General features: G+C 41.3%; 2 protein-coding genes across 2 annotated transcripts; both read right to left on the reverse strand.

Moving 5' to 3' along the window:
• Window positions 1-4,600: 4,600 nt before the first annotated feature.
• Window positions 4,601-14,589, reverse strand: LOC120731568 (transmembrane protein 88). The gene is made up of 3 exons (XM_040028644.1): window positions 14,371-14,589; window positions 12,875-13,169; window positions 4,601-6,070 (listed from the first exon to the last, which is right to left on the reverse strand). The coding sequence occupies exons 2-3, from the start codon at window positions 13,166-13,168 to the stop codon at window positions 5,843-5,845; spliced, it is 522 nt and encodes a 173-aa protein (XP_039884578.1). The 5' UTR covers window position 13,169; window positions 14,371-14,589; the 3' UTR covers window positions 4,601-5,842.
• A 2,760-nt stretch (window positions 14,590-17,349) lies between these two features.
• On the reverse strand, window positions 17,350-24,368 carry nbl1 (NBL1, DAN family BMP antagonist). The gene is made up of 4 exons (XM_040028645.1): window positions 23,912-24,368; window positions 22,639-22,819; window positions 20,113-20,224; window positions 17,350-18,983 (listed from the first exon to the last, which is right to left on the reverse strand). The coding sequence occupies exons 2-4, from the start codon at window positions 22,809-22,811 to the stop codon at window positions 18,705-18,707; spliced, it is 564 nt and encodes a 187-aa protein (XP_039884579.1). The 5' UTR covers window positions 22,812-22,819; window positions 23,912-24,368; the 3' UTR covers window positions 17,350-18,704.
• Between the last annotated feature and the right edge of the window lie 531 nt (window positions 24,369-24,899).

Genomic DNA, 24,899 nt, shown 5'->3' on the forward strand with positions numbered 1-24,899 from the left:
GGCTTGGACGTGCATGGCTGCCAGTGGAACTGAGACATTAGTGTTTATTGAAGATGTGACACAGGTCAGGAGCAGCGAATGAATTCTGAGGGGTTCAGAGACATACTGTCTGCTCAAAGCCAGCTACAAGCAGTCAAATTGATATGGCGGTGTTTCATAATACAGATGGACAATGACCCAAAAACATACAGCCAAAACAACCCAGGAGTTTAAGCAAAGAAGTGGAATATTCTTGAATGGCCGAGTCAGTCACCTGATCTCTTGTTGAAGGATAAACTTCACAGAGAAATGGCCACAAACAGCAATTGCAGTAAAGGCCTGACAGAGCATTAAAAAGTAGAAAACCCTGCATTTGGTGAAGTCCATGAGTTCAAGACTTCAGGCTGTCATTACCAGCCATGGGTTTTCAACCAAGTATGAGAAATGAACATTTTATTTTGAGCTATTTAATTTGTCCAAATACTGAAATGACGGGATTGTTAAAATGCTTTAGTTCCTCACATTTGTATGCAATCTTTTTGTTCATCCCACTGAATTAAAGCTGAAGGCCTGCACTTCAGAGTTATATTTATGGACTGGATGATTGCAGCTTGATTTACTGCCTAGCCACACTGGGCGACTACTCAGAACCTTTCACATGTTTTAGACCTTGAGCCTATTTTACTGAAACAGAGTTCTTTCCCAATTCTAATGACTAACTTTTTTTGTTTCTGTTTGTCATGAAAGCGTCACAAATCTCTGAAATTTTACTATAGCACACATTTACCCTCAGTGGTGATATGGTCCAGCTTTTACTTGTTTGAATAATAATTTTCATGTCCAATTTTAGTATAGTTGTCATGGTCCGCGGCCCGGCGTCCGAGGAGCTGATGGGATGCCCACGGGCGTGGCTGTTGACTCCACACCTGCACCCCATCCCAGGCGATCATCAGGTGGACTATTTGATCCAGCCCAGCCTGCTGCTCCACGCCAGGCTGTAGTCGTCTCACAGCGGTAACGTACACCTGCGGGAAAGCGATTGTGAGAACTCATCTGTCTGAACTAGCGCTAATTCTGTCCTGTGCACTCAGATAAACAACTCGGCGTGTTTTTTTTTTTTTTTTTTTGAGCCACCTGCCCGTCTGGAATTTGGATCGCCTTCAGTACTCGCCACCTCGACTTTCCTGGAGCTCCCCCGCGGACCCTCACCCCTCCCTCCGGCTCCCACGGCCCCGCTGTCACCGTAAGACTCATACTCTTCCCCCACGTATGCTGCTATTTCCCCGCGCCCCAATAATTCTTGTCCTTTTTCTGTTGCAGCCAATGTTAATTTAGGAACACTTCACTCTTTTTTTTTATTGAATCATGGCTGTTTCTAAAGATGTAATACTTCTTTTCTGTACTTCTTTAGTCTACATAATTGAATTTTTTTTGTGTGTGATTGATCATCCTTTGAGCTAGCATTAGGTAATACAATGTGCCACTGGAAAAAAAAGGGTGAATGTGGGCTGAAAATGAGCCCCTGCAGCATTTGGAGAAAACTACTGGGTCACCAACACATTGCACCTTCAGGAGCTCTGCAGTAATATTAGTGCACATTGTCTTGCAAAGTTTACTCCTTAGTATTATCCTTTTTATTGTCATTAAACAGCAGATCTTCAATAAATTTAGAAGCTGCTCAGCCACGGAAACCCATTTGAGGCAACCCATAAAGCTCCCAGTGCACAATTTTCATGTTGATGTTAATGCCAGAGGAGGCTTAAAACGCACCACAGGGTTGTCAACTTCTATTCACTATTCATCTAAGTACTCGGAGAACATGGCCTGTCACTTTATGTGGTCTGCTATTTTATGGCTAAGTTGCTGTGCTTCCTGAATGCCTCCACTTTGCAATAATGACACTTACTGATTGAGTAAAGAATATCTAGGAGGGAAGAGAGTTTGTGAACTGACTTGTTGCAATGGTGGCATCCCGTTACAGTGCCATACTTGAATTCAGTGAGCTTTTCAAAAGGACCCGTGCTTTTACAAATGTGTGCCTTTATTATTTTTGGTGAAAATGTATTACTGAGTAAACCAGCAGTGAGACGACACTGCGATAAAACCATGCGGCATGGCTAAACACGTTTTAAGATTCCAGACTTAGCCCAGACTATTTTGTTTTGACTCATTCAAGCAAAATTACATCCTTTAGATACTGAAGATTGCTTTTGCAAATTGCAAGACAAACATTCATCCTACTGAAAGCAGACGCATGTCAGCACTTCAGGCCGCAGGATAGTTTTAATTTGTCAATATGAACAGTGCTGAACTGCATTAATAGGCAGCATAAATCACGAGAACAGACTGGACGAAAACATAATCAGAGGCAACATTTTCCTTTAATTAGCTCATTTGCTCTGTTGATCTGCACAGATGTGACCAGCCAGTGTCCCAGTTTTATCGCAGACTTTATCATATTGTTTTCCTCAGAAATGAGTGTGATAGTTTCCTCTTAGTATCCAAGTGTGTGCTCTGCTTGTGTGCTTGAGAGAAAGTGAGAAGTAAATGTTACTACCCTATCTTCAAAGCTTTCCAAACTTCAAAAACGGGTCACAACACAAAAGAGACATGCCGACAAAGAGATGTCCTCTTTTTTTATTGACGGAGGGTCAGAACATGCTGTTTTGTTGATAACACCAAAGTTCACTTTGAACAAAAAAATAAATAAACCTCAATTAGCTGCTGCAATTTTCCCAGTAATTCGCTTCAGATGTGGTATACAACCCTGTGACATTAAAAAAACTATTTCAACCTTTTTCCTACACGGTTCTCCAAAACACTGGTCTTAACTTCGATCCATTCTTTATCTGGCTGGATTAACAGAGCACATTCAGATTAATAAACACAAACAAAACACACCAATAAATAAGCTAAAAAATACATATAATTTAGCATGATACAAGTGGCAGAGGATGAATAATCACTGCCCATCATTAACCCCTGGAGGGTCTTGGGTCGATTTGTGGCTCTAAGCCCAATAGTGTATGCATTTTTCTAGGACCCTCCAGGGGTTAAATATGATTTATTTCTTCCTTCTGAAAGGCAAAGCCACAAGTCTGAACACTTAGCTATGGAGCAAGGACACAGATAAAAGGGTGTGCAGCGTGTCACTAGTGAATTTAAAGGACCGGAAAGCAAAGAGGCAACACAATGAGCTCCTGATGTGATGATTCAAATCCCTCTTTAACAGTCTGATCCCACTGAAAGGCAATTACTTTGTCATGCTGTCGACTTTAGTTGTGTTCACGAAGAGGGGTGTTTCTTTATGGCACAATGTGATCTGAAAGAAGCATTAAAATGAAATATGTTTCATATCGCCCCCACATTCACAAGGTATGACTGCTGATGATGCTACATTGGGTAAAACTCCTTGGGAATAAACTTTACTGTCAATTTAAGTCTTTGTGAAAGTTTTTTATGCCACTGGGTGGGCGTTTATGATTCCATGTGAACATCATGCAGGAACTGCTTCATAATTTTGGCACAAAAACTCGCTTCGACTCAAGGATGATCCTCACAATCAAAGCTTTGATGTTCCTCGTGACACTTTAGGCCATAACTTACAAAAATGTCTAATAGGAAAAAATCCTATTAGATGTTGTCAAAAATAATGACAACATCATATTCTGCAAAAACCGCAAGAGAGTAATTCTAGTTATAATGCATTTCACAAGATTCGCCTTGTTTTTAAGGGTCTCCTAAAAGCCCCATCGCAGGTGAGCGATTGAAGCACCTACAAATGAGAAGGCAGGAATGCCGTTGATTGACACATGACAACGATATCAGCTACAGAACTTTGGAAAAGTCTCAAGCCACCCATTGTTTCTTTTTATTTTGCTGAGAAAATTGCAAATGGGTGCAATAATTTATCGAAACATGTGCAAGCAAACATAGAAATGCAGTGTATAGAGCTTGTACAATTCTATTTGAACTGAACGTTCTTGTTTTCTTGTAATTTCTTTAAGTAGTCTTCAGGAAAAGTTCTGCAGGCTTCTTGAAGGCCATTCAATGCTCTTCTTTGGATGTTGGCTACCTTCTGTTCTCTGTGAAGATGATCCCACACTGCTTCAGTGTGTTTCATTGCGTGCTTTTCTAGCCAGGTTTGCTTTTACTGAATTAGAGGTGTGTTTGGGATCACTGAAAAATCTGATGCTTTTCTGATGGTTCCAACACCACTTGCTGAAATGCATCCCCAAACCCTGACAGAGCCTCCACTGTTTTACAGATGGCTGCAGACACTCACTGTTGTTCATCTCTCCTGAACTCCTCTCTATATACTGATGATTTGAATGAATTATCTTGAATGAACAGTAGATGGATCAACTGAAGGGATAGATGCATCACTCAGGTCCTGTGTCAGGTCTTTGCTGCAGTTTTCCTATTTCCTAGATATGCCAAATCTTTAGCTAATAGCACTTTGGGTATTACCTTGTTGGTGCAAAAATGCCTTCAAACTTTGATATCTTTGGCATTTTTATAGCTTCAACTGAAAATGAGTGGGGGGAAAAACAAAAAAACAACAACAAAACTGATGTTCAAGAAAACTTTTTTAAAAATTACTATCAAGTTTGGCTTTTTGGAAGCAAAACATAAAGAAATGAAGGGTGGGCCAAGACTTTTGCACAACACTGTACATTAGAGGGTAACCTAGGCAACCTGGAATGTCCGGTAGTGTCCGCTAGTCAGAGACAAAGCCGGGAGTGAAACGAACAAATTGTTCCCTGTGTGGACGGGGCTTTAATCGCATGCTTGGAAAAACTGTTTTTCTTATTTAGAGAGTTCTCAAGTGCAACCACAAATACAACCTTCTGAGAAGGTCTCACATTTAAACACATCCATGTAGTTCGCAAACAGGCAATACAAAATCACAACAATATGAGTTTTTGTACAAAATCATAGTTAAACTGGTGTTTGATGTGTCCTCAAAATAAACCAACAAGGAGCTGTTAAAGCTTGTGTGAATACCCTGCAGGTATCCTTCACTCTCCAAGAAGTTTGCATGTTTTTTTTCTCGTCTGTTCTAATATGCATCTGGTTTACTTCAATAATGAGCCCGTAATGTGTTTTGCTTTAAGATTCTTGTAAGATGGCACTACATATCTAAGAAAACTGGTCTGTTTCTGTGTAAAAGCCACACAAACCCAACAAACCCTCATCTAGGGTCATTTTCAAAAAAACTAAACAAAAAAACAATTCACAAAATTACCCAAAATGGGCCACGAGTAGCCAAATGAATAAAAAGAAATATGTGACACAATAACACAGGTCTTGGTCTTGAAAGAACAGTTTGACATTTTAGAAGCTACACTTTTGTATTCTGTCTGAGAGATCAGTGAGAGGTGACTGCACTCTCAAAGAGGAGGCTGAAGGCAGATGGCTGTTTGATAAGCACAAATCCCAGCAACATCTAGCTGGAAAGGCTAATTTAATCTTCCTACTGTCACCTCTAAAGCTCTGGAATATCTTTTTAGATGGTTTATATTAATGTATGTGTTTTGGGTTTCACCCTGAATCTAAGTTTTCAGTCTTTATCCCATTCTAAGTTAATTATCTGGTCTTTGCAGCTTCAATGTCACCACACAGACATGAGGGTGATATTGATCTTCTCACCAAAACTAACTGGAGAAAAGAGGACTCGAATATTTCTAAAAATGTCAAACGTTTTTACAACCATTGACAAAGTAAGTATTAGCTGTATGACTGTCTTATCGACTATAATGATGTTTCTATTTTTGCAAAACATCTGTAACCCTCAGGTTCGTCTTGCACAAATCAATCTTTCCAATCACTGTGACCCTCAGCGCCACCTTCTCTGTTGTGATCAAACCCAGGCGTGGATGCTGCCCGCCCAGTCCAGCAGCCTCCCTCTGTACCAGGCGCGCTTGATTGGCTGAATGAAAAGCAGGAGTCGAAACTTTCGGAGCAGCCCGCAGAAGACTGCCGCCGCCACGATCACGAGCGGAGACATCATCACAAAGCCCAGGATGATGAGGGCAGAGCAGCTGTTGTCATCGAGATAATGGCAGATGGCAGAGGGTGCATCAAGGACCTGCAAGGACAAACACAGGAGGGAGAGTAGATGAGACAGAGGTGCTCCAAAACATGTGATGAGCACTTTGGCTTCAGCAGGAGCTCCATCTCATCTGTGAAAAAGCAAATAGGCAGGATTTGTATTCATTAAATATGAGGCGTGTTTGGATGTGTGCTGAGGGTGCAGTAGTGGGACTGTGTGGGCAGTGGGGCGTGACAGAGTTTCTCCCTGCCTCGCTCTTTCTCTCTGCAAGAGAAGAGTGTGCTCAGTGCTGTCAGTAAACCTCGGAGCTGTCAGTCACCTGCAAGCGAGAGGAGGGGGGAGGACAGCAGGTGGTCAGATAGTAAAAGTCAGAGGCTTGCAAAAAGCAGAGAGACAAAGCTAAAAAAGCAAAGCTAGCAGCTGAAACTCACACCTGTGTGAGGACGCAGTGACATTGTTACAAGAGCTTACAATTCAGACACATCTGATGACCACTTTTTACTAAATGGTTTTTCAAGTTGAAAAGAAAGTAAATGTCACTGTTTTTCTTCTTAAAACATACAGCACTTCATGTGTTCCACATTTTTGTTGTGTTACAGCCTTTTTCAAAATGGATTTAATTCATTTTTCACCTCACATTTTGACACACAAACACAAAATGAAAAATTCTTGGAAATGTACTACAAAGAAAAAGTAAAAATATAACACGTACATTTTTATAAATATTCACAGCCTTTTCACAGGTAAAGTCAGGTGATTGGACATGATTTGGAAAGACACACACCTGCCTATATAAGGTCCCATAGCTGACAGTGCGCGTCAGAGCACCAACCAAGGCATGAAGTTCAAGGAATGGTCTGTAGGCCCATAAACAAGATTGTATCAAGGCATGGGTGTGGGGAAGAGTACAGTGTGAGTACACGAAGTGGGAAACTAGTCAGGGTGGATGGAAAGATGAACATCCTTAATGATAACCTGCTTCAAAGAGCTCTGGACCTTGGATGGGGCAAAAATGTATCTTCCAACAGGACAACGATCCTAAGCACACGGCCAAGATAACAAAGGAGTGGCTCACAGCCTAGGTTTGAACTCAACTGAACTTTAGTCAAGAGATCTGAAATTCACACCCATCCAGCCTGATTGGAGCTTGAGAGGTTTTGCAAAGAAGCACAGGGCACCTCTGTGATGTGGTGGGGAGATTAACATCATGGTTATACAGCCAACAACTCTGCAGCAACTGTGTGATGCTATCATGTTGACATGGAGCAAAATATCTGAGGAACATTTCCAGCACCTTGTTGAATTGATACCCCCAAGAATTACATTCATCAACGATTATTATTATTATTCAGGCAAAAGGGGGTCCAACCCAGTATTAGCAAGCTGAAATAAAGTGTCCAGTGAGTGTACATCACATACTTATCTCACACAAATCTGTTAGAAAAATGCAAGCGGAGACACTTTCATGACTAAATCGCATGTTAAGGCATATTAAATGTAAAGAGTCACTCTCATTTTACTATTGTTTCTATTTCTTTTGCACAAGTGATTCTGATTCTAAGCTAAAAGTTGTTTTTTCTAAATGCATCGTAGCAACAACGGTGTTTAATACACACCTGCAAACGCACACACCCCTCTGCGAAGTGTAAAGTGATGTTTTCACTGAGTACATTTCCTTCCTTGTCGTGCTGACAGTGTGTCTGTGCACAGCTGGTGCTGGCACCAAATCAGACTGTCTTGTCTTCCCTCGCTTCGTGCTCTGCTGCCACAAAAGGAAGAAGTCTGACTGACATTGTCTGTAATTGCTTGGCCTGTTCTGACATTCACTCTGGCCTAATCGTGATTATATTTTCGTTCTGTGTCCCCTTGTTGCATGTTTTTAATTCATGTGCAGTGCCCTACATGGCTGTGCACAAATCACTCCTAACTGAGACAACTAGGGTCTTCAGCCGGGCTTTGATTTTATGACCTATCGGGTAAGCTAAGGACCGAACTGTAGCTCTGTCCTGCCTGACTTGGTACGATGCCCAGGTCCACTGCTCTTTACTGATTTAACTGCATTTCGTGTATCTCACACAAGAAGAGCCGCACCTGTCAGAAATGCTGACAAACTCCAACATTCAAACTCAAGTTACCGTGTTTGTTTTGCTGTGCAAACCCAGAGAATATGTCTGAACACCTCTGAAGGGAAGGTGTGAGGTACACATGTAGAAAATGCTGCCAAGAAGACTTGGCCTGAAGGCTGACTGTTTGCCTTCTCCAGGTTCCAGAGCCAACCTTAATGACAGATAATCCTCCTATTGTTTACAAATGGCATGGGCTTACTTGCCTAAACTTCCAGAGAAGTTAAAGAAGACTCAGTGGCAGAGCAGATTCCTTCTCTCAAATGATTTGTGAACTGACTCTTAGACTTGTATGCAAATGTTTGGGCAGCCCTGGGCAAATATCTTGTTGGTTGTTTAATGAAAAGAAGTACATACAACCCTGCAGCAACAGATTCAAACACTTATTTTAGCTTAATTGTTTTATTTAATTAAAAAGAAATAGGACAAAATAATAGACTGTGCCAAATATTACAGCCAGGTAACAGAGGCTCTCTGTGCAGGGATTTTCACCCACTCCTCTTGCAGATCCCTTTTTTTCTCCCCGGAGATTTTCAACGATGGTCAGGTCCATGGAAGTCCAGGGCCACTCTTAACACTTTAGTTGATGTTTCATGAAGTCGTGCATTGTTCCATTTTGGATCATCATCCTTTCGGAGAAGTAACCCTCTTTACACTTAGGTTTTTCTTCCTTGATTGGCTGCAGGATGAATTTTGTGATATTTCTCTCAAAAAGGCTTGTTTGCGTTGGTGCAGCACAACCTCGAAGCAGAATATTTACTCGCCTATTTGAACAAGATGCTCCAAAAGCTGCATCTCCTGTTTTTTTCTCCATAACCTGAAAACCTCAGTTTTAACTCTGAAATGACTCAGACTTGTTTGTGTTTCTTTAGGTGCTTTACAGGTTACAATTTTTCTTCTGCTGACTCTCCTATGCTAACCCTGCGTGCACATCAACCCTCCCCAATGGAAAGGTGCACCACGAGGCCTGTGTCAGTCCCTCATGTTTATCTTTTCGTCCATCAGACGTCCATTTCTTGCTTTTCAAAGTGTTGGCATGACTTCTGTGCCTGCCTTCAAAGAAGTTTCTATGCTGCTTTGTAGTAGTCATTTCTAGCTCCTCTGTCAGTTTTACTTCAGAAGCGCTTGTCAGATGTTACTGCAGGGTTTGAAGAGTCAGAGTCTCTGATAACTCTTAGTAATTCTTGACCTGCTTTGCAAATACCAGGAAGTAAATTAAAGCCCTGAGCACTAATGGAGCGCTAAGCCTTTACAAGTAAATGTGTGCCTGAAATGTTTGTTTTGCAGGGTCTGTTTTTATCTTCTTTTCACTTCATAAATACAAACAAAATATGTATTTTTAACCAAATACATTTGTACACTTAGATAAGTACTAGCCTCTTATGCCTGCATTATAAACGTGGAGGCACCAGACAAACATGATATTGCCAAAAGTATTCACTCATCCATCCAAATCATTAAATTTAGGTGTTACAATCACTTTCATGGTCACATGTGTGTAAAATCAAGCGCCTAGGCATGCAGTCTGCTTCTACAAACATTTGTGAAAGAATGGGTCGGTCTCAGGAGCTCAGTGAATTCCAGCGTGGTGCTGTGATAAGACGCTGCCTGTGCAACAAGTCCAGCTGTAAAGTTTCCACACTACTAAATACTCCATAGTCAGCTGTTAGTGTTGCTATAACAAAGTGGAAGCGATTGGGAATGATGGCAACTCAGCCATGAAGTGGTAGGTCATGTAAAATCACAGAGCATGGTCAGCGGATGCTGAGGTGCATAGTGTGCCGAGACCTACAAACTTCATGTGGCCTTCAGATCAGCTCAAGAAGAGTGTGTAGAGAACTTCATTAAATGGGTTTCCATGGCCGAGCAGCTGCATCAGACGCAGTGGTTTAAAGCACACCGTCACTGGACTCTAGAGCAGTGGAGACGTGTCCTCTGGAGTGACAAATCACATTTCTTCATCTGTCAGTCTGAGTTTGTTGGTTCCATGGGGAACAGTACTTGTCTGAGAGTATTGTGCCAAGTGTAAAGTTTGGTGGAGGAGGGATTATGGTGTGGGGTTGTTTTTTAGGAGTTGGGGTCGGCCCCTTAGTTCCAGCGACAGGAACTGTTAAAGCTTCAGCAATCCAAGACATTTTGTACAATTTCATATCCAGTTCCTGTTCCAACATGACTGAGCACCAGTGCAGAAAGACATGGATGAGCGAGTTTAGTGTGGAAGAACTTGACTAGCCTGCACAGAGTCCTGACCTCAGCCTGACAGAACACCTCTGCGAGCCAGGCCTTCTCGTCCAACAACTGTGTCCGACACCACAAATGTACTTCTGGAAGAAAAATCAAAAATTCCCATAAACACTCCTAAACCTGTGGAAGGCATACCGGGAAAAGTTTGATGCTATTAGAGTTGCAAAGGCACAACATCAAATTAAACCTTATGGATTAAGAATTGGATGTCATTCAAGTTCATACGCGTGTGAAGGCAGATGAGGGAATACATTTGGCGATATAATGTAAGTAACAAACGCAACACTAATGTTGTCACTTAATAAACAGCAGCTTATCAATTCAGCTAATAGAAATGGAGCAACGTCACCATTTATCTGGAGCCATGACTTAATAAATCCACTGTAGATTAATTATCAGGTGTCTGTTTTGACTCAAAGGTCTCTCAAGGGAAATGCCTCTTTAGTTGCTAAATTCTACTTGCTACAGAAAATATTATAATTGCATCTCTGCACGTAAGCATGTTTCTTCCAAATTATAAACATGTTAAAATAAAGGCTCTCCTTATTGTCTGTCATATATGTACCATTAGTGCTGTGGACACTCAGATTAGCTCACCAGCGCCTCTTCTTCTTGAGGACTCTGAGGAAGAACCACCTGTCCTCAGACATCCTGGTGAACTTCTATCGCTGCACCATCGAGAGCATCCTGACCAACTGTATAACAGTCTGGTACGGGAACTGCTCTGCCTCGGACCGGAAGGCGTTGCAGAGGGTCGTGAAAACTGCCCAACGCATCGCCGGAGCACCACTTCCTGCCATAAAAGACATCTACAGGAAGTGGTGTCTGAAAAGGGCTGGGAAAATCATCAAAGACCCCAGTCACCCATCACATGGACTCTTCACCCTCCTGCCCTCTGGGAGGCGCCACAGGAGCCTCCCGACTAAGACCATCAGGTACCGGAACAGCTTCTTCCCCACAGCTGTCAGACTCCTGAACTCTGCCTCCTGACATCTGACCCACGTTAAACTCATGAACTGAACATACACACACACACACACAATGGACAACTGTACCCTCAAACACACAATAATAACATGGACTGAACCACCACTCACAACCACTAGCACTTTATATAGCCTCTGTAGAAATTATCCACACCCTCACTTATCTTAACTGCACTACTGTATAGCTCTGTGTAAATAATCATTCTGTACATTCGATAATCTTTAATCCTACAACTGTTTACAACTTGCATAGTTCCCATTTCTGTATAGCTGTATATCTCAGATTCTGTAAAGTTATTTATTTCATATTCTGTATAGTTTTTCATATTTATATCCTGTCCATATCCTGTACATAGCTTGTACTCACTACAGCCTGTACATACTTATAGTTATAGAATATTCACAACATACTTCATACCGTGTACATTATAACATACCATAATAGACCCATTTCTGTAATATACTTACATATCTATATTATTGCTAATATATATTGTAATATATCTATATCACTAAAGCACTTCTGGATGGATGCAAACTGCATTTCGTTGCCCTGTACCTGTGCATGTGCAATGACAATAAAGTTGAATTCTATTCTATTCTATTCTATTCTATTCTATTCTATTAAACATGGCCAATAAAGACGCCAGCGTATGAACAACTGATCCCTGTGAAACAGAAGCTTGGGGTTTTTTCTACTCTTGGCTCTGTGTGATGTCATCTAAGGCTACCAGCTCTGTGCAAACCTTTTGTTCATGAGGTAGACTGGTCAGAAGAAAGTCAGCTTAGAGGATGGAGAAATTGAGCTAAAACAGCTTATTTTAGACAGAGGATAGACTGACGGGACTGCCCTAATGTCCTGTACCAGATAAACAAGGATTATGCAAGGTCTGATAGAGCCCGAGAATAGAAACATGGAGCTGGAAATGAGCATAACAAGTCCCCTTGAAAATGAATGAACTCTTCCAAACATACAGTTACAGAAAGCAGACTGTTTACTGTGCCTGCGTCTGTGTCCAGTAAATCAGGACAGTGTACAAGTTATACAGAAGCAGTTGTTCCAGTTTGTTTAGTGTGTGTGTGCATGTGTGTGTGTGTTTGCATTGTGACAGATGGTTCCCTCAGTCTACTTGGCAAGATAGAGAGAGAGAGGAAACTCTTACAATATAAAAGGACTGTTGGGGGACATAATCTGTGTTGAAGGGGTGTAAAAATAAAAAAATCAGTGCATAACTTGGCTATCTAAATTTCCATTATCTTGCGTTGTTAAAGTGCTGCCCGATGGGGCCCATTGTGATTCCCAACACCACTAAACAGCATCCTGTGTCCAACGTTATAGTTTTAACCCTTTTGGCCCTGTGTCTCTATCAACTTTTGCTAAGTATTCTCTGAAATTTCATCCGCAGGCATGACTAACTCAGATAAGACTTTGCAATCTAACATGTGGTGATAAATTGCACTCTCTGCTACAGATTTTTACAGCTTACCCTGGAGTGGCAGAGGAAACCAGCATACAGCAGCAGCCCTGCAGGCAGGAGCACCACAGAGAAGACCACAGCCAGGAGCAGAGCGCTGGCTAAGACCACGCACAGGTTCCAGAGGATGAGAGCCGCCCCGCAGGCCACGCAGCCACACCTGCCCCTACGGCTGCCCCAAGCGCTGCCCCCGCTGTGAGCCACAGGCGGGGGAAGCATCTTCACACCCTCTCCGATCCAGAAATCTTCCTCTTTCTCCTCCTCGGCAGAACCGCCGTCGTCCAGGTCCACGTCCATACCACACATCCTGTGAGACAGCATCTGATCGAGTTAATGTTTTACTTTATGAGCTACAGAATGACGCTGTGCTGCAGGAGTCCTTTTTAAAAAAAAAATCTTGCACATCATTACTGTGGCTATTTAAACTGAGCCTATTTTACATTCATGGACAATATCTGCATGTTTTAACCAGTCCATTTCTTTTTATTTATCACCACTATTATGTTGACTCAAACAACCATACGTAGCTAAAGTATCCTCTCCAGGCTGGATGCTGTAATTATATATGCATGCCCGCTGAATTTTGAAACTTAAATTAAATAATTGAGGTGCAAACAGAGCTCTGTCCCTGAATTGCCTCCTTTTCCTTTTCCATTCAACCAGCCAATAACCCATCAGACCATGGAAATGGGAACTTAAAGCCTATATTGACTTCACCTACACACACATACTGTATCCACACTTTTTCAGTATCTTCCCGTCACTCGTCTGGTCGATCTCTTCGATCACGTCTTTGTCACTAAAGCCAAAAAGAAATACATTTCTTTTTTTACTTGAATGACTGAATCCTTAAAGCTTAAACGACCTGCTGCTGAGCTAGAGGCACAAACCACATATGGACATCCATGTAGGTGGCAAATTAAAGGAAAATAAAAGACCCTTAAACAGAGTCTGTTTTGCTGTGGATGCAAATTGTTTTTGTCTACTTGTATCCCTCTGTACCAACGTTTAAATGATTACACACTTTAATCCTGATGGGAGTGGTCTCCTCCAGGAGGAAAATGTCCCTCATTCACAGGGCACTAGGGCTCACTGACTGGTTTGATGAGTAAGAAAATGATTTGACCCATGTGACCTTACAGTCACCACATCTCAATACAAATGAACCGATATGGGTGACTCTGGACAGATTTGTAAGCCGGTGTTGGTAGAGGAAGCATGGACACCATATTATCCAAAACACATCTTTTGGTGTTTTGGATAATATGGTGTCCATGCTTCCTCTACCAATCAATGCTAATGTGCACCGCAGCAGTTCTCATGACCCAACACCTTACCAAGACTTTCAGTTTTCCTTTAATTTGTCAGCCACTGGTATGTTCTGCTCCCTCTAGGTCAGTTTTATTGACTCCACTAAAATCTTTTTTATTTTTTATTTTTTATTTTAGCTTCGCACTGGTTTTTCTTCTAATCACACGCACTAAACAAGCAGAATTATTTTTTCTTACCTTGATGTAGCTGTAAACCGCGGTAATCCCTGTGTGTTTGAGAAAATTCTCTCCCAGCAATCGACTCTGAACTTTTAGTTTCCGAGCAAATATAACGGCAGGTGCCAGTTCAAGAGCAGAGCAGCGGCAGAGGAGCACCTGTGAGTCGGACCCTGCGTTGCTCAAGTGATGCTGCTGCGCTCTCGGGATCCTCTGTGCGCCCGCGGAAGCGAGCGACTCCGGAGCGCGCTCTCCAATGTTAAAGTGCGCGCTCACGCGATTGCTTGACAGCTTGGACTATTTTTCCTAAGTGTTTGTATAGTGGTGGGGGAGGGGCAGTGTCTCACAAGACCTCTTTATCAACGACAAAGTAAAGTGAACAGGGAGGGCCACAGAGGAGGAGGAGGATGGTGTTATGGTTACACGTCACCGCTGTTGCTACATTTTCTCTATAAAGTTTCACCTAAAAACGTCATCTACTATTTAAACATTAGTTGTTCATACTTAGTTGCCAGTTTGTGGAAAATCGTTCTCTTTTCATCTGCTTTGTGATTTACATTTGTCTCAGCGATGCACTGTTGATGCAGAAAATTTGATCCAAAACATTTAGTGATGTTTGATGTTTATAAGCTTTACTTACCAAAGGCTGAGCGATCATTTCTTTACATCTCGAAATACTCCTAAGAGGCAAAGCGCAGATACTGAACAGTTTGAGTTTACCTTAAGATCAGAGGTGGGAAGTAACAGAGTACTACTTTGTTACTGTACTCAAGTAGAATTTTTAGATATATGTACTTTACTTGAGTTTTTATTTTTCAGGATAGAAACTATGAAAAAATTGCATATCTCACATACAAAGCCGTTACTTAAGCCATTAGTTACAAATTAGAAAACCTCCATAAATGGCGAACACATACACTGACGGGACACTTCATGAGGTACAATGTATTTAACAGCCTATTAACACAAATATCCAATCAGTCAATCACAATGCAACAACTCAGGGCATTTGGGCATGTAGACATGGTTAAGACGACCTGCTTAGGTCCAAGCTGACCATCAAAATGACAAATAACAAAGATGAGATTTTCACCCACATAAAATCTCATGTTGATGCCAGAGGTCGGAAGAGAATGATGAGACTGCAACGGTAACTCAAATAACAGCTTATTACAACCAAGGTGAGCACAAGAGCAACTCTGAATGCACAACATGTCAAACCTTCAAGCTGATGGGCTACAACAGCAGAAGACTGAGGTTACAATTCACACAGGCTCACCAAATTCTGTGATCATATGATGAGCCTCAATTTCTGCTGCAACACTCGGATTGTAGGGTCAGGATTTAGAGTTAACAGCATGAAAGCATGGATCCCTCCTGGCTTTTATCATTGTTCAGTCTGGTGGGGGTATAATGATGTTCGTGGGTATTTTTTGGCACACTTTGGGTCCCTTAGTACTAACACAGCCTACCTAAGTTTTGTTCCTGACCATGTCCACACTTTTATAACCACAGTGTACCCATCTTCCAGTCACTGCTTCCAGCAGGATAATGCACCATATCGCAAAACTCAGTAACATGTTGACCTGGTTTGGTCAGCATGTTACTGAGTTCCCTGTACTCATGAATCTGTGCCATGAGGAACTAAAGCAGCTCTGAAGACAAAAGAGAGGTCAGCACGGCACTAGCAAGCTATACCTAATAAATTGTCTGAGTGTTTACACAAATATATGTGTTTACTATATTTGTAAGCTTAAAACAGCATAATTAAAAGATATATTTAGACCACAGATACGTCAGTTTTCATGCTCACAGACCACTTTTTTTCTCTCTGTGATGCAGAAATGTGCTCCAGGGTGTGGTCAGTGTCAGAAGTCAGAGTTGTTTCTTTCAAACAAATCATCTACATCTTTAAATAAAGTCTTTGTGTTGTTTATGTTCTTCATTATTACATTTACAAATGATAGCTAATATCTAATAAAGAGAGTGGACAGTGGTAGCACCATGTATTTTTTATCAGTTTTTAAACAGTTGTACTACATCATTGGCTACTCACAGCCCAGACCTGTTTATCTTGGTGTCTGTCCAATCAAGTGACCTTTGCTGTAGTTTATAGAAGTGAATGTAAGCCAGTCTTGTCAGATAATCAGATAAAATCTCAGGAAAATCAGATTAGGGTGAGCTTAAATTCATAGAACTGAAAACAACCAGAGGACACGCCTACACATCCTCTACAGGCAACAAAAAAAGAAGCTCCAGTCATCCAGTGCAACTAAACAAGATCAGAAAATGCATACAATAAAAGAACAGTTAACAGCTTATTACATAAGAGAGGTGTTTGCCTTTGCTTTGTATATGAGCTTGAAAACAGAACACATTTAAAGCTGAATGGGAGGAAAGAAGGCTGTGATACGTCCACAAATATCCCTGCGAGTTTCTCCCTCTGCAGTCCTCAGAACATTGTCAGCTGTGTGGCTGCAGATAAGAAGATGATCGATTTGTTTTCCAGCACAGACAGACAGTCAACCTTTCGCTGCTCAAATTTAATTACACCGAACAAGAGAAAAAGATAGGAGGATATGAAACTGAGCTGAGAAAAGACATTGCCTGGACATAGAAATGGAGATGAAAGATTGATTGATGAAGCAGTGGAGAGATGCTGCAGATGGTGTGGAGGAAGATTTTGTAAGTAAAGTGCACGATAAATGTCGCCTCTCTGGATTCTACCTGTGACATCTGCTGACATCTGCTGGAGCACCTGTGAACTTTCTGAACAAAGCACAGAACAGACCTGCATGTTTCTTGTGTATATATTAAACATCAGCATTTTCTTTAAACTAACTGCACCACATCACTGTATTTTAGCAAGTTACTCACAGACAGAATTTGTACTGAGTCTTTGTGTCAGATACGTACTCTGCATTACCTGGCCAGAATGGGTATTGGGGTTTTTCTACCCCATTCCTTACTTTGCAGTCACAGAGAAAAGGATCATTTCGCTGATAGTCAAAGCCTTTATTTAAGAAGCAGTGCAAGCACACTGTGTACTCTATTACATGTAAAATCCTGTATAAAATGTTACTGAAGAAAAATTATACAAGTGCAGAATGGCGCTCAGTGGTTAGTGCAGTGCTCTGACAGGAAATGGGTCCTTGGCTTGAATCTGTGTGGAGTTTGTATTTTCTTCTGTCTTAATAAAATTAGGATATTTAATTAATGCTGCCTATAATCTACACATATATACACATAGGACTAGTAATATATAGATAAATGTGTATATATTTGTACAACATGTATCTTTAATGGCTTAAAAAATACAAGTTGAGCACAAGTTTGTGCAATGTTTTTGATCTGTTCTGAATACAAAATCGTATTTTTTTTAGAAACTAAAATTCTGAAATAAATGTAGTGGATCAGAATTATAAAGTGGTATTGAATAAAGAACCCTCAAAAAATGATCTTTCATTGCCAAATAACTTCAATGAAAACTCCATAAACGTAAAACTGACATATCAGAATTTTTTTAAAGACGACTGGAAAAACATGACCACATCCCTTAAATGCAGCACCATAAATAAAGTAGATAATTGAGTAAATGTGCAGGGTAAAAGTTCCTCTGTGGCACTGAGATCAGATTTAGGCCAACAAGCAGGAGGGTCTCATCCTGCAGCTCTTCTTCGCTCCAGTAAGTGGCACCAGCATCGATTAAAAGTCTGACATGGCTACATTTTTGTTGGTCACAATAAAACAAGACCATGTGGCCATGGCCAAGAGTCACACAACAACCACATAATAGAGTCACAGCTTCATCTTTGTAGTCCCTGACAGGAAGCTGAAAGTGGGTCTTTGAGCCAACACAAACAAAGCGCTTTCAGTTTTATTTCTTGTGACATTGAAAAAATAAAAAACAAAAGTGACAGAGCAGCAGGAAAGCTTTCAGATAAACACGACAACTAAAGAGAGTTATCTCAACTGACTTTAATGCATTTGAAGCAGATTAAAAGACTGCAGCTTATTAACAGACTATAGTCATGTTTGGATGCACAAACACACACATGAATGTGCTAATCAACAAACAAAAGAGTGCACAGGCTTTTGTGTTTGGATGAGTTCATACACACCGTCTGATAACATGACTCTGTGAGTGTGTGTGTGTGTGTGTGTGTGCGCGCGCGTGTGTGTGTGTGTGTGTGTGTGTGTGTGTGTGTGTGCCTTTAGAGAAACGCTTTAACACAAAGTGAAGTCATATCTTCAAAGTGCCTTTAAAATACTACAGCTTGGTACAGAGGATGCAGTGTCGGGGGAGAGTGGGGAGGGCGGCAAAGTCCCCTGGAGTGAGCGACAAGATTACACACCTACCCCCCGTCTGATGTATGTGGTAGTGAGTGATGGTCTGTGTGTAGTTGAGCATGCTTGTAGGAGTGTGTGTCTGTGTGGGGCAGGGGGTCAGACTGAACCCCGCTGTCTGATAAAGACGGGACAGGATCCAGGCTGTTGTCTGCTGGATACAGCTGCATCACCGCCCCCTCCTGGGCACCTTCCTTACTGCACGACTGGCAGCTGCAGCGGAATATCCTCTCCACCAGCTTATCCACCCGGGGAGAGTCTTCGCTGCCCGGACAATCCAGCGTCACCTGTGCCAACACAAAGTTGCACACATGCATGTGTAAAGAGTGAGTTGAGAATTGAAAGTAACTCAGCAGAAAGATGAAATATTTATTGTTTCCTTGCATTGATTTGTATAGTATTTAAGTTAAGCTGTTATTTTGAATAATCTCAAGGTGTGATAATATATTTTATGTTTAAATAAGAGTATTTTCTTATAGTTTTTCCTCCATCACCTCCTATTTAACATGCTTATTATAAGATGGATTCCTGTGAATGCGTTAATGTGTCTTTGGTCCCACTAACCAGACTCTTGGTTCATAGTTTTGTTTTTGTTTTGCTGGATCTGTGTTTTCATACAAAGTTTATGACACTCGATGGAATAAAGAAATACTGGGAAAAGCCGGAAAATCAAATAAACAGAAAAATACACAACCCCCCTCCGTAAACCCAAGAGTTACACAAGCTCAGCCAGTTCTCCAGACCTCACGCAACTTCCCCCTCACTGTTTCCATTATCCAATGAAAATGATCATTCAGCAATTTTATCAAGAGCCAAAGCAGCAGGGAGCAGTATCCACTTTCATGAGAGCTGACTTTGTTTTGCCTCAAACTGAATTCTGTTTAAAGTCCTGAAACAACAATCACAACCGCAGGCGCAGACGTCCATTTTCAGATAATTAACTGTAAGGTGTGAGCGTGAAGGCACTTTTTTCCCCCGTCTTGTCTTGTGAAACAAAAAACGTGCAGAAATTAATTAAACTATCTGGTAACGGCTGTCTGCTCCAAGGTACAATATCTTTCCACTGAAACATGAGGTGACCTCACCTGCGGTCCCATCCACCGAGCCTACCTGGCAGCCTTCCAAACTACATACATCTCACCACAAAGCCTTTGTTTTTCTAAGAGTGGATTCCTTCTGGTTACAAGGGACAAAGAACCTTAAAATAATCTAAAACACAGGCTAAAGGTTCACGTCAGACAAAAGTAACTATGATCTATTCTGATCTCCTTTTCGAGATCTTCTGCTTTTTTGCTTTGCTGGTGAGGACAGCGTGCTTTCCACCCTTTATGTCGGGAACTTTGCGGTTTGTTTGCGACTCTGACAAGTCACTGTTGGTGTGGGGTTGCTAACTGACTAATGTCCAATAACTCTTACCACTTCCCACTGTGTCTGGGCAGGCATGCAGGAGTCACAGTGGACCAGAGACTCGGTTGACTGTGGAAATGTGTTGGGGACGCTGTAACTGAAACACTGACCCAGACAAGCTCTGCAAGAAAGAGGAGAGGGTTTATTATTTCTCATTCAACTACACAGAAGCAGCGTTCATGCCGAGCAAGAGTAAGAAGTAATAATTTCACAAAAAAAGAGCCTGAAATGTGAACTGATTTACCAAGTCTGAGGATGCCTTGTAGCCTTGAGGCAAATCACAGAGACGTGTAATGCGTAAATGGGAATTACCAGCCAAGTTGTGATTTCAAGTGAAAGCCAGGATAAAGGTGATGGGAAAACACGTTTTTCTACAATACTGTTCAAACAAATACAGGAAGCAGTGTGTGAAAGAGAAAGAATGCATATCAAGTTTTACTGAGAGAGCTTTATAGGAATAACAATGTATCTTTGACCAGCTTTGTCAGTCATGCAGCCTGAAGGTATAAAGAACAGTTAGCTGTCGCCTGGCCTCAAAAAATCTTTTATACAGAAAAGTACAGTAAATAGTTCACAATAAAAACACTGTGTACTCCTGTTTGTCTGACAATTGCTTCAGGAACTTTTTGGCCTTTTTAAATATATATATATATATATATATATATATATATATAAAGACCTTGTTTTATATGGAGCGCTTCACAAATTTAATAGCTTCACTTGAAATCTGTCAAAAACATCTTTCTTTTTTAAAACCTGCCCTATCCAGCTGTTTTAGATAACACATTTATGGTCTGGATCCTTTGTTGTGCCAAACACATTTACTTTGCCACGAGGGATGCTGTTTTTTTTTTTGTTGTTGTTGTTGTTTTTATGCTTGTTTTATTATTCACATTGTTGTTTTCTCTATGGTTATATAAATCCCTGCCGGTGCTGACAGGGTGTGAGGGCGAGGTTAGCAACAGAGTTTACAGATTACAAGTAAATAACTGTAGTTCGACATCTTAATCTTAATTTTAAAAAGTTTATGTATAACAACTATAATTATATTTCAGCATTAAAAATGTCATTTTTATTAACAAGCCTCTGCATGCTGGTGAATAAACATTACAGAAACATAAAAAATCGCTTTTGAGTAATTAACAATACTGTTAATTTTGGGCTGTGGCATAAACACTGTGTGGTGGTCAGTTAAATTTGTTAGATTTATGTTTTAGGTAAGAACCAAAGGTCCTGCGTCACAGTTATTGCAATTTTGTTGTTTCTTTATTTAGTTAGTTTTTATTTCCAGGGCTGGTACTATTTATCAGTGAGACAGCATTATAGACTGAGATTAGCCATTTGCGCATCTATCGATATTTGCGTTTATAAAAATACAGATACATTGCATAGTTTGTCCACCAGAGGGCACTCTGCAACTTCCCTGTTGAACGTGTTTGAAATGCCACAAACAACAATCAGCTGATCAGAGCAGAATCGGGAAGAGCATATATGAGTAAATAAATAACTACACGTGACAAATGTTAGGCATATCTGTGTGTCTGGAAGGAGAAAAATATCGGCTGATATTCTGGATATCGGTATCGGTCAGGCTCTATTTATTTCTGTATGTTTAAAGTTTTTGCTTGTTTAGTTTCAGTTAGTTTCCAGACTGTGTTTGATTGTTTAGTTTAGTTTAGTTTAGTTTTACTAAACTTGAGCTACTTTCAGAGGTGGGTTTCGTATTTTTAAATGTGAAACTATGGATGCTGTTTGTCAGGGGCAACATTTACACGTTCAGCACACAAACACAACTCTTTGTGAAGATGACTCAGAGTGTACACACGTCCTGAGTTATCTCTGGTTCCATTTTATTTAGTTTTGTAACTACACAAAATAACTGTAGTAAGAGGCAGTTTTGGCTGCTCCCTTATTTCCCAGGGGTCGCCGCGGCGGATTGATCCACGCTGGATTTGACACAGATGTGACGTCATTTATGTGGGCGCTAGCTTTTAACCCCATGACTCTGGGTCTGTCCTCCCGACCTCAGATCAGGGATCTTTTGCATAGATAAACGTGTTTTCTACTATCATGCTAGCTGTTTTGCTCTTTGTAGTTTGCTTTTAAAAAAAAGTCAATTGCCTAAAGGTTTTGCACACATAATTTTGGTTTTAGTTCCGTTAAAAAATACGAACGACTCCAGGCTTATGCATGACTACCTCTTCCAAAGAACATCTTGTCATTAGCTTCCTCTCTGAATGCAGCCGTCTAGTCATGCACACAGATTTAATAAATATGGACTGAGACAAACTTTTTATTTGACTTTTAGCAGACGCGCACTCTGCTGGAGCTCGTTTGAGCACCACAGTCTTTTTAAAGAAACTTTTTGGCTAAGAACAAAGACATATTTAGTGATTGCCGATTAAATAATGTGCCCTACAAACTGAATGAGGCATGACTATTGATAGCGTAACCTAATGATATCAAGGCATTTCTCCTTTATTTGTTTTCAGCTGCACTGAGAGATAATCGGACAGAGAGGGCCTTCATCCTGACCTGTTTTGAATAGAGCGAGGCTGACATCCCGTGTGCCCGACTATCTGTGTGATGTTCTTGGCTTCGCACCAGGCGCTCTTGTCAGGGAACAGCGCCAGGCGGTTGATGTGTGCAGGCGGTGCCGCTGAATACAGTGCAAACAGTGCGCAGCAAATCTGAATCCTCTCCCACATGACTGCACCTAAAGGAGCAGAAAACCACAACACGCCGCCGCTCTGTTAACTCTGTGAAAAGCAAAGTCTCGTCACGCCATCTGTTGCCTGCAGGTCACATAGCGCCAGTTTTCAGTCGGTGTGAAATCTGAACTTTGCATGTCCCTGCTCATGTGGATTGACAACTTCCTGGTGCCTATAGCATCTTACAACCCACACGTCCTTGTGCATCAGTCAGATTGTTTCTTCTTACCGGGTTTGGTGCATTTGATTGGATAAAAACTTGTTGAACGTGTGCAGTGAGGACGTTAAAATGGGTTTATAGTGTCAGAGAATAGAGGGGATACAATGGGAGTGGGAGGCAAAGCTCTCCTCTGTTTCGCTCTCTTCTTTAAAAATGCCTCAGCCATTAACGTCATTTACAAGCTACAAAATCGTTTTCTCCTGGTGCTTATTAAAAGTGTCTGGATGTGGTCACCCACATCCACTGTTTTACACGCTTTTTAGCACTTCAATATGTCTGCGACTCTAAAGGATCGATTTTGGAGACAGAGAGCCTACAAGAGGCTGCTGTGGTGGGCTGTGAGGCCGACGAAATGTTTTTAATAAAATAAATATATATGTTTATAATGTCCTGCTTTGACGGACTTTAAGACTCCAGACTCTGGGTTTTAGCTTAAAAAAGAAGAGAGCGGGGTTTCAGCCGAAAGTCTGGAAAGCGTTACAATAATATATCAGTGTTTCATATTCAATTATAAGGGAAGACATGTGATACAGCTAAAATCTGTTTTCCCAAATAGTTGAGACCATTAAATCTGAATTTGAATTAACTTAGCATTCATGCGTTACATTTACATTTAGCCTCCCAAAATTTTAAACATCCTTTAAAATAAACCAAAACATACAAAATTATCACACAACAGCTTCTGTATCTGTACAGTTATGTAAATGGGTTTTTTCGTGGTTATTTTTTATTCCCAGAGTTAATTCAGCTCATTTAAGAAGGTGAGACGACCTCAAAGCGTCACTTGGATGTATAGCGGTTATATCATGGGGTTACTTTCTAAAGTAATCAAGTACGTTCTCTTCAACAGCGCCGGGAGGTCAGTTGAGGCACTTACCACTGCTCACGAAAGCCGGGGAATTGAGCGCTTCGCCACGGTCCTGCTGAGCCGAGCCCCCCTCACCTAAACCCGGGTTGTCGGATATCACCGTGGGCTGGTAACTAAACAGTATGATCACGTGGTGAAAATCCAAGCACAGATTGTCATAAAACTGTCACATCATCCGGTAAAACAAGCAACCGTCCGATCAACCGAGAGGAAGAAGAAGAAGATGGATGGGGAGCTGGGGCAGGGTATGAGCGCTATCTCATCTCCGAGTCCATCAGCTCAGACCGTCCCTCCCCTTTGTTCTCCTCCCGTCCCGGGTTGAATTCCCGTGTAACTGCGCCGAAAAACACTCTCCAACTTGTTGTCTTTTGTTGTAAAACTCTCAGGCTGGGTTTAGGCGCGGCTGAGCCCTCAGACAGGGGTCCTGCTGTGCCGTTTCTGGACGAGAGAAAGCAGAGAGGGAGGGGAAGTGCTGGAACGCTTTCAAATGTTTCCCTAAGCAGGAGTGATCGTGTTAACTAGACACACATGCAATTATGTGAATATTACACATACAGGGCATATTTCAAGTCACGCACACACATCTGGCATTGCTTTGATAACATATGTTTGGAAAATTGAAACATTAACAACACAATGTCTGATGAAATATAACTGGTAAACAGATGTGAAGCCCCTGCTGTGTTCGCCTTTATTCCCCTTAAACCACTAAAAAAAACTTCGGGATGATGAAATGACAATAGCTGGTTACTAACCAGAAGCTCAGAGGGTTTGATTTATTTCAGGCTCCTAAGTATGTTTGGAGTGAAATCACTGACAGACTCATGAGCAGTTGCTGAAATGCATTATGCTCTCCGGTTCTCCTGACTTGTGATTGGACTCCGTTCAAAACGAATTTAAAACGGAAACATAAGGGGACAAGCTTGGAGTTCGGCCTTTGGTGTAGTCCATACCCAAAGTGAGATACTGATAGATGTCAGTGTCTTCTCTTGGTCTA

This window comes from Simochromis diagramma, unplaced genomic scaffold (assembly GCF_900408965.1).
Source record: "Simochromis diagramma unplaced genomic scaffold, fSimDia1.1 OVJJ01000483.1, whole genome shotgun sequence".
Classification (NCBI taxonomy): domain Eukaryota; kingdom Metazoa; phylum Chordata; class Actinopteri; order Cichliformes; family Cichlidae; genus Simochromis; species Simochromis diagramma.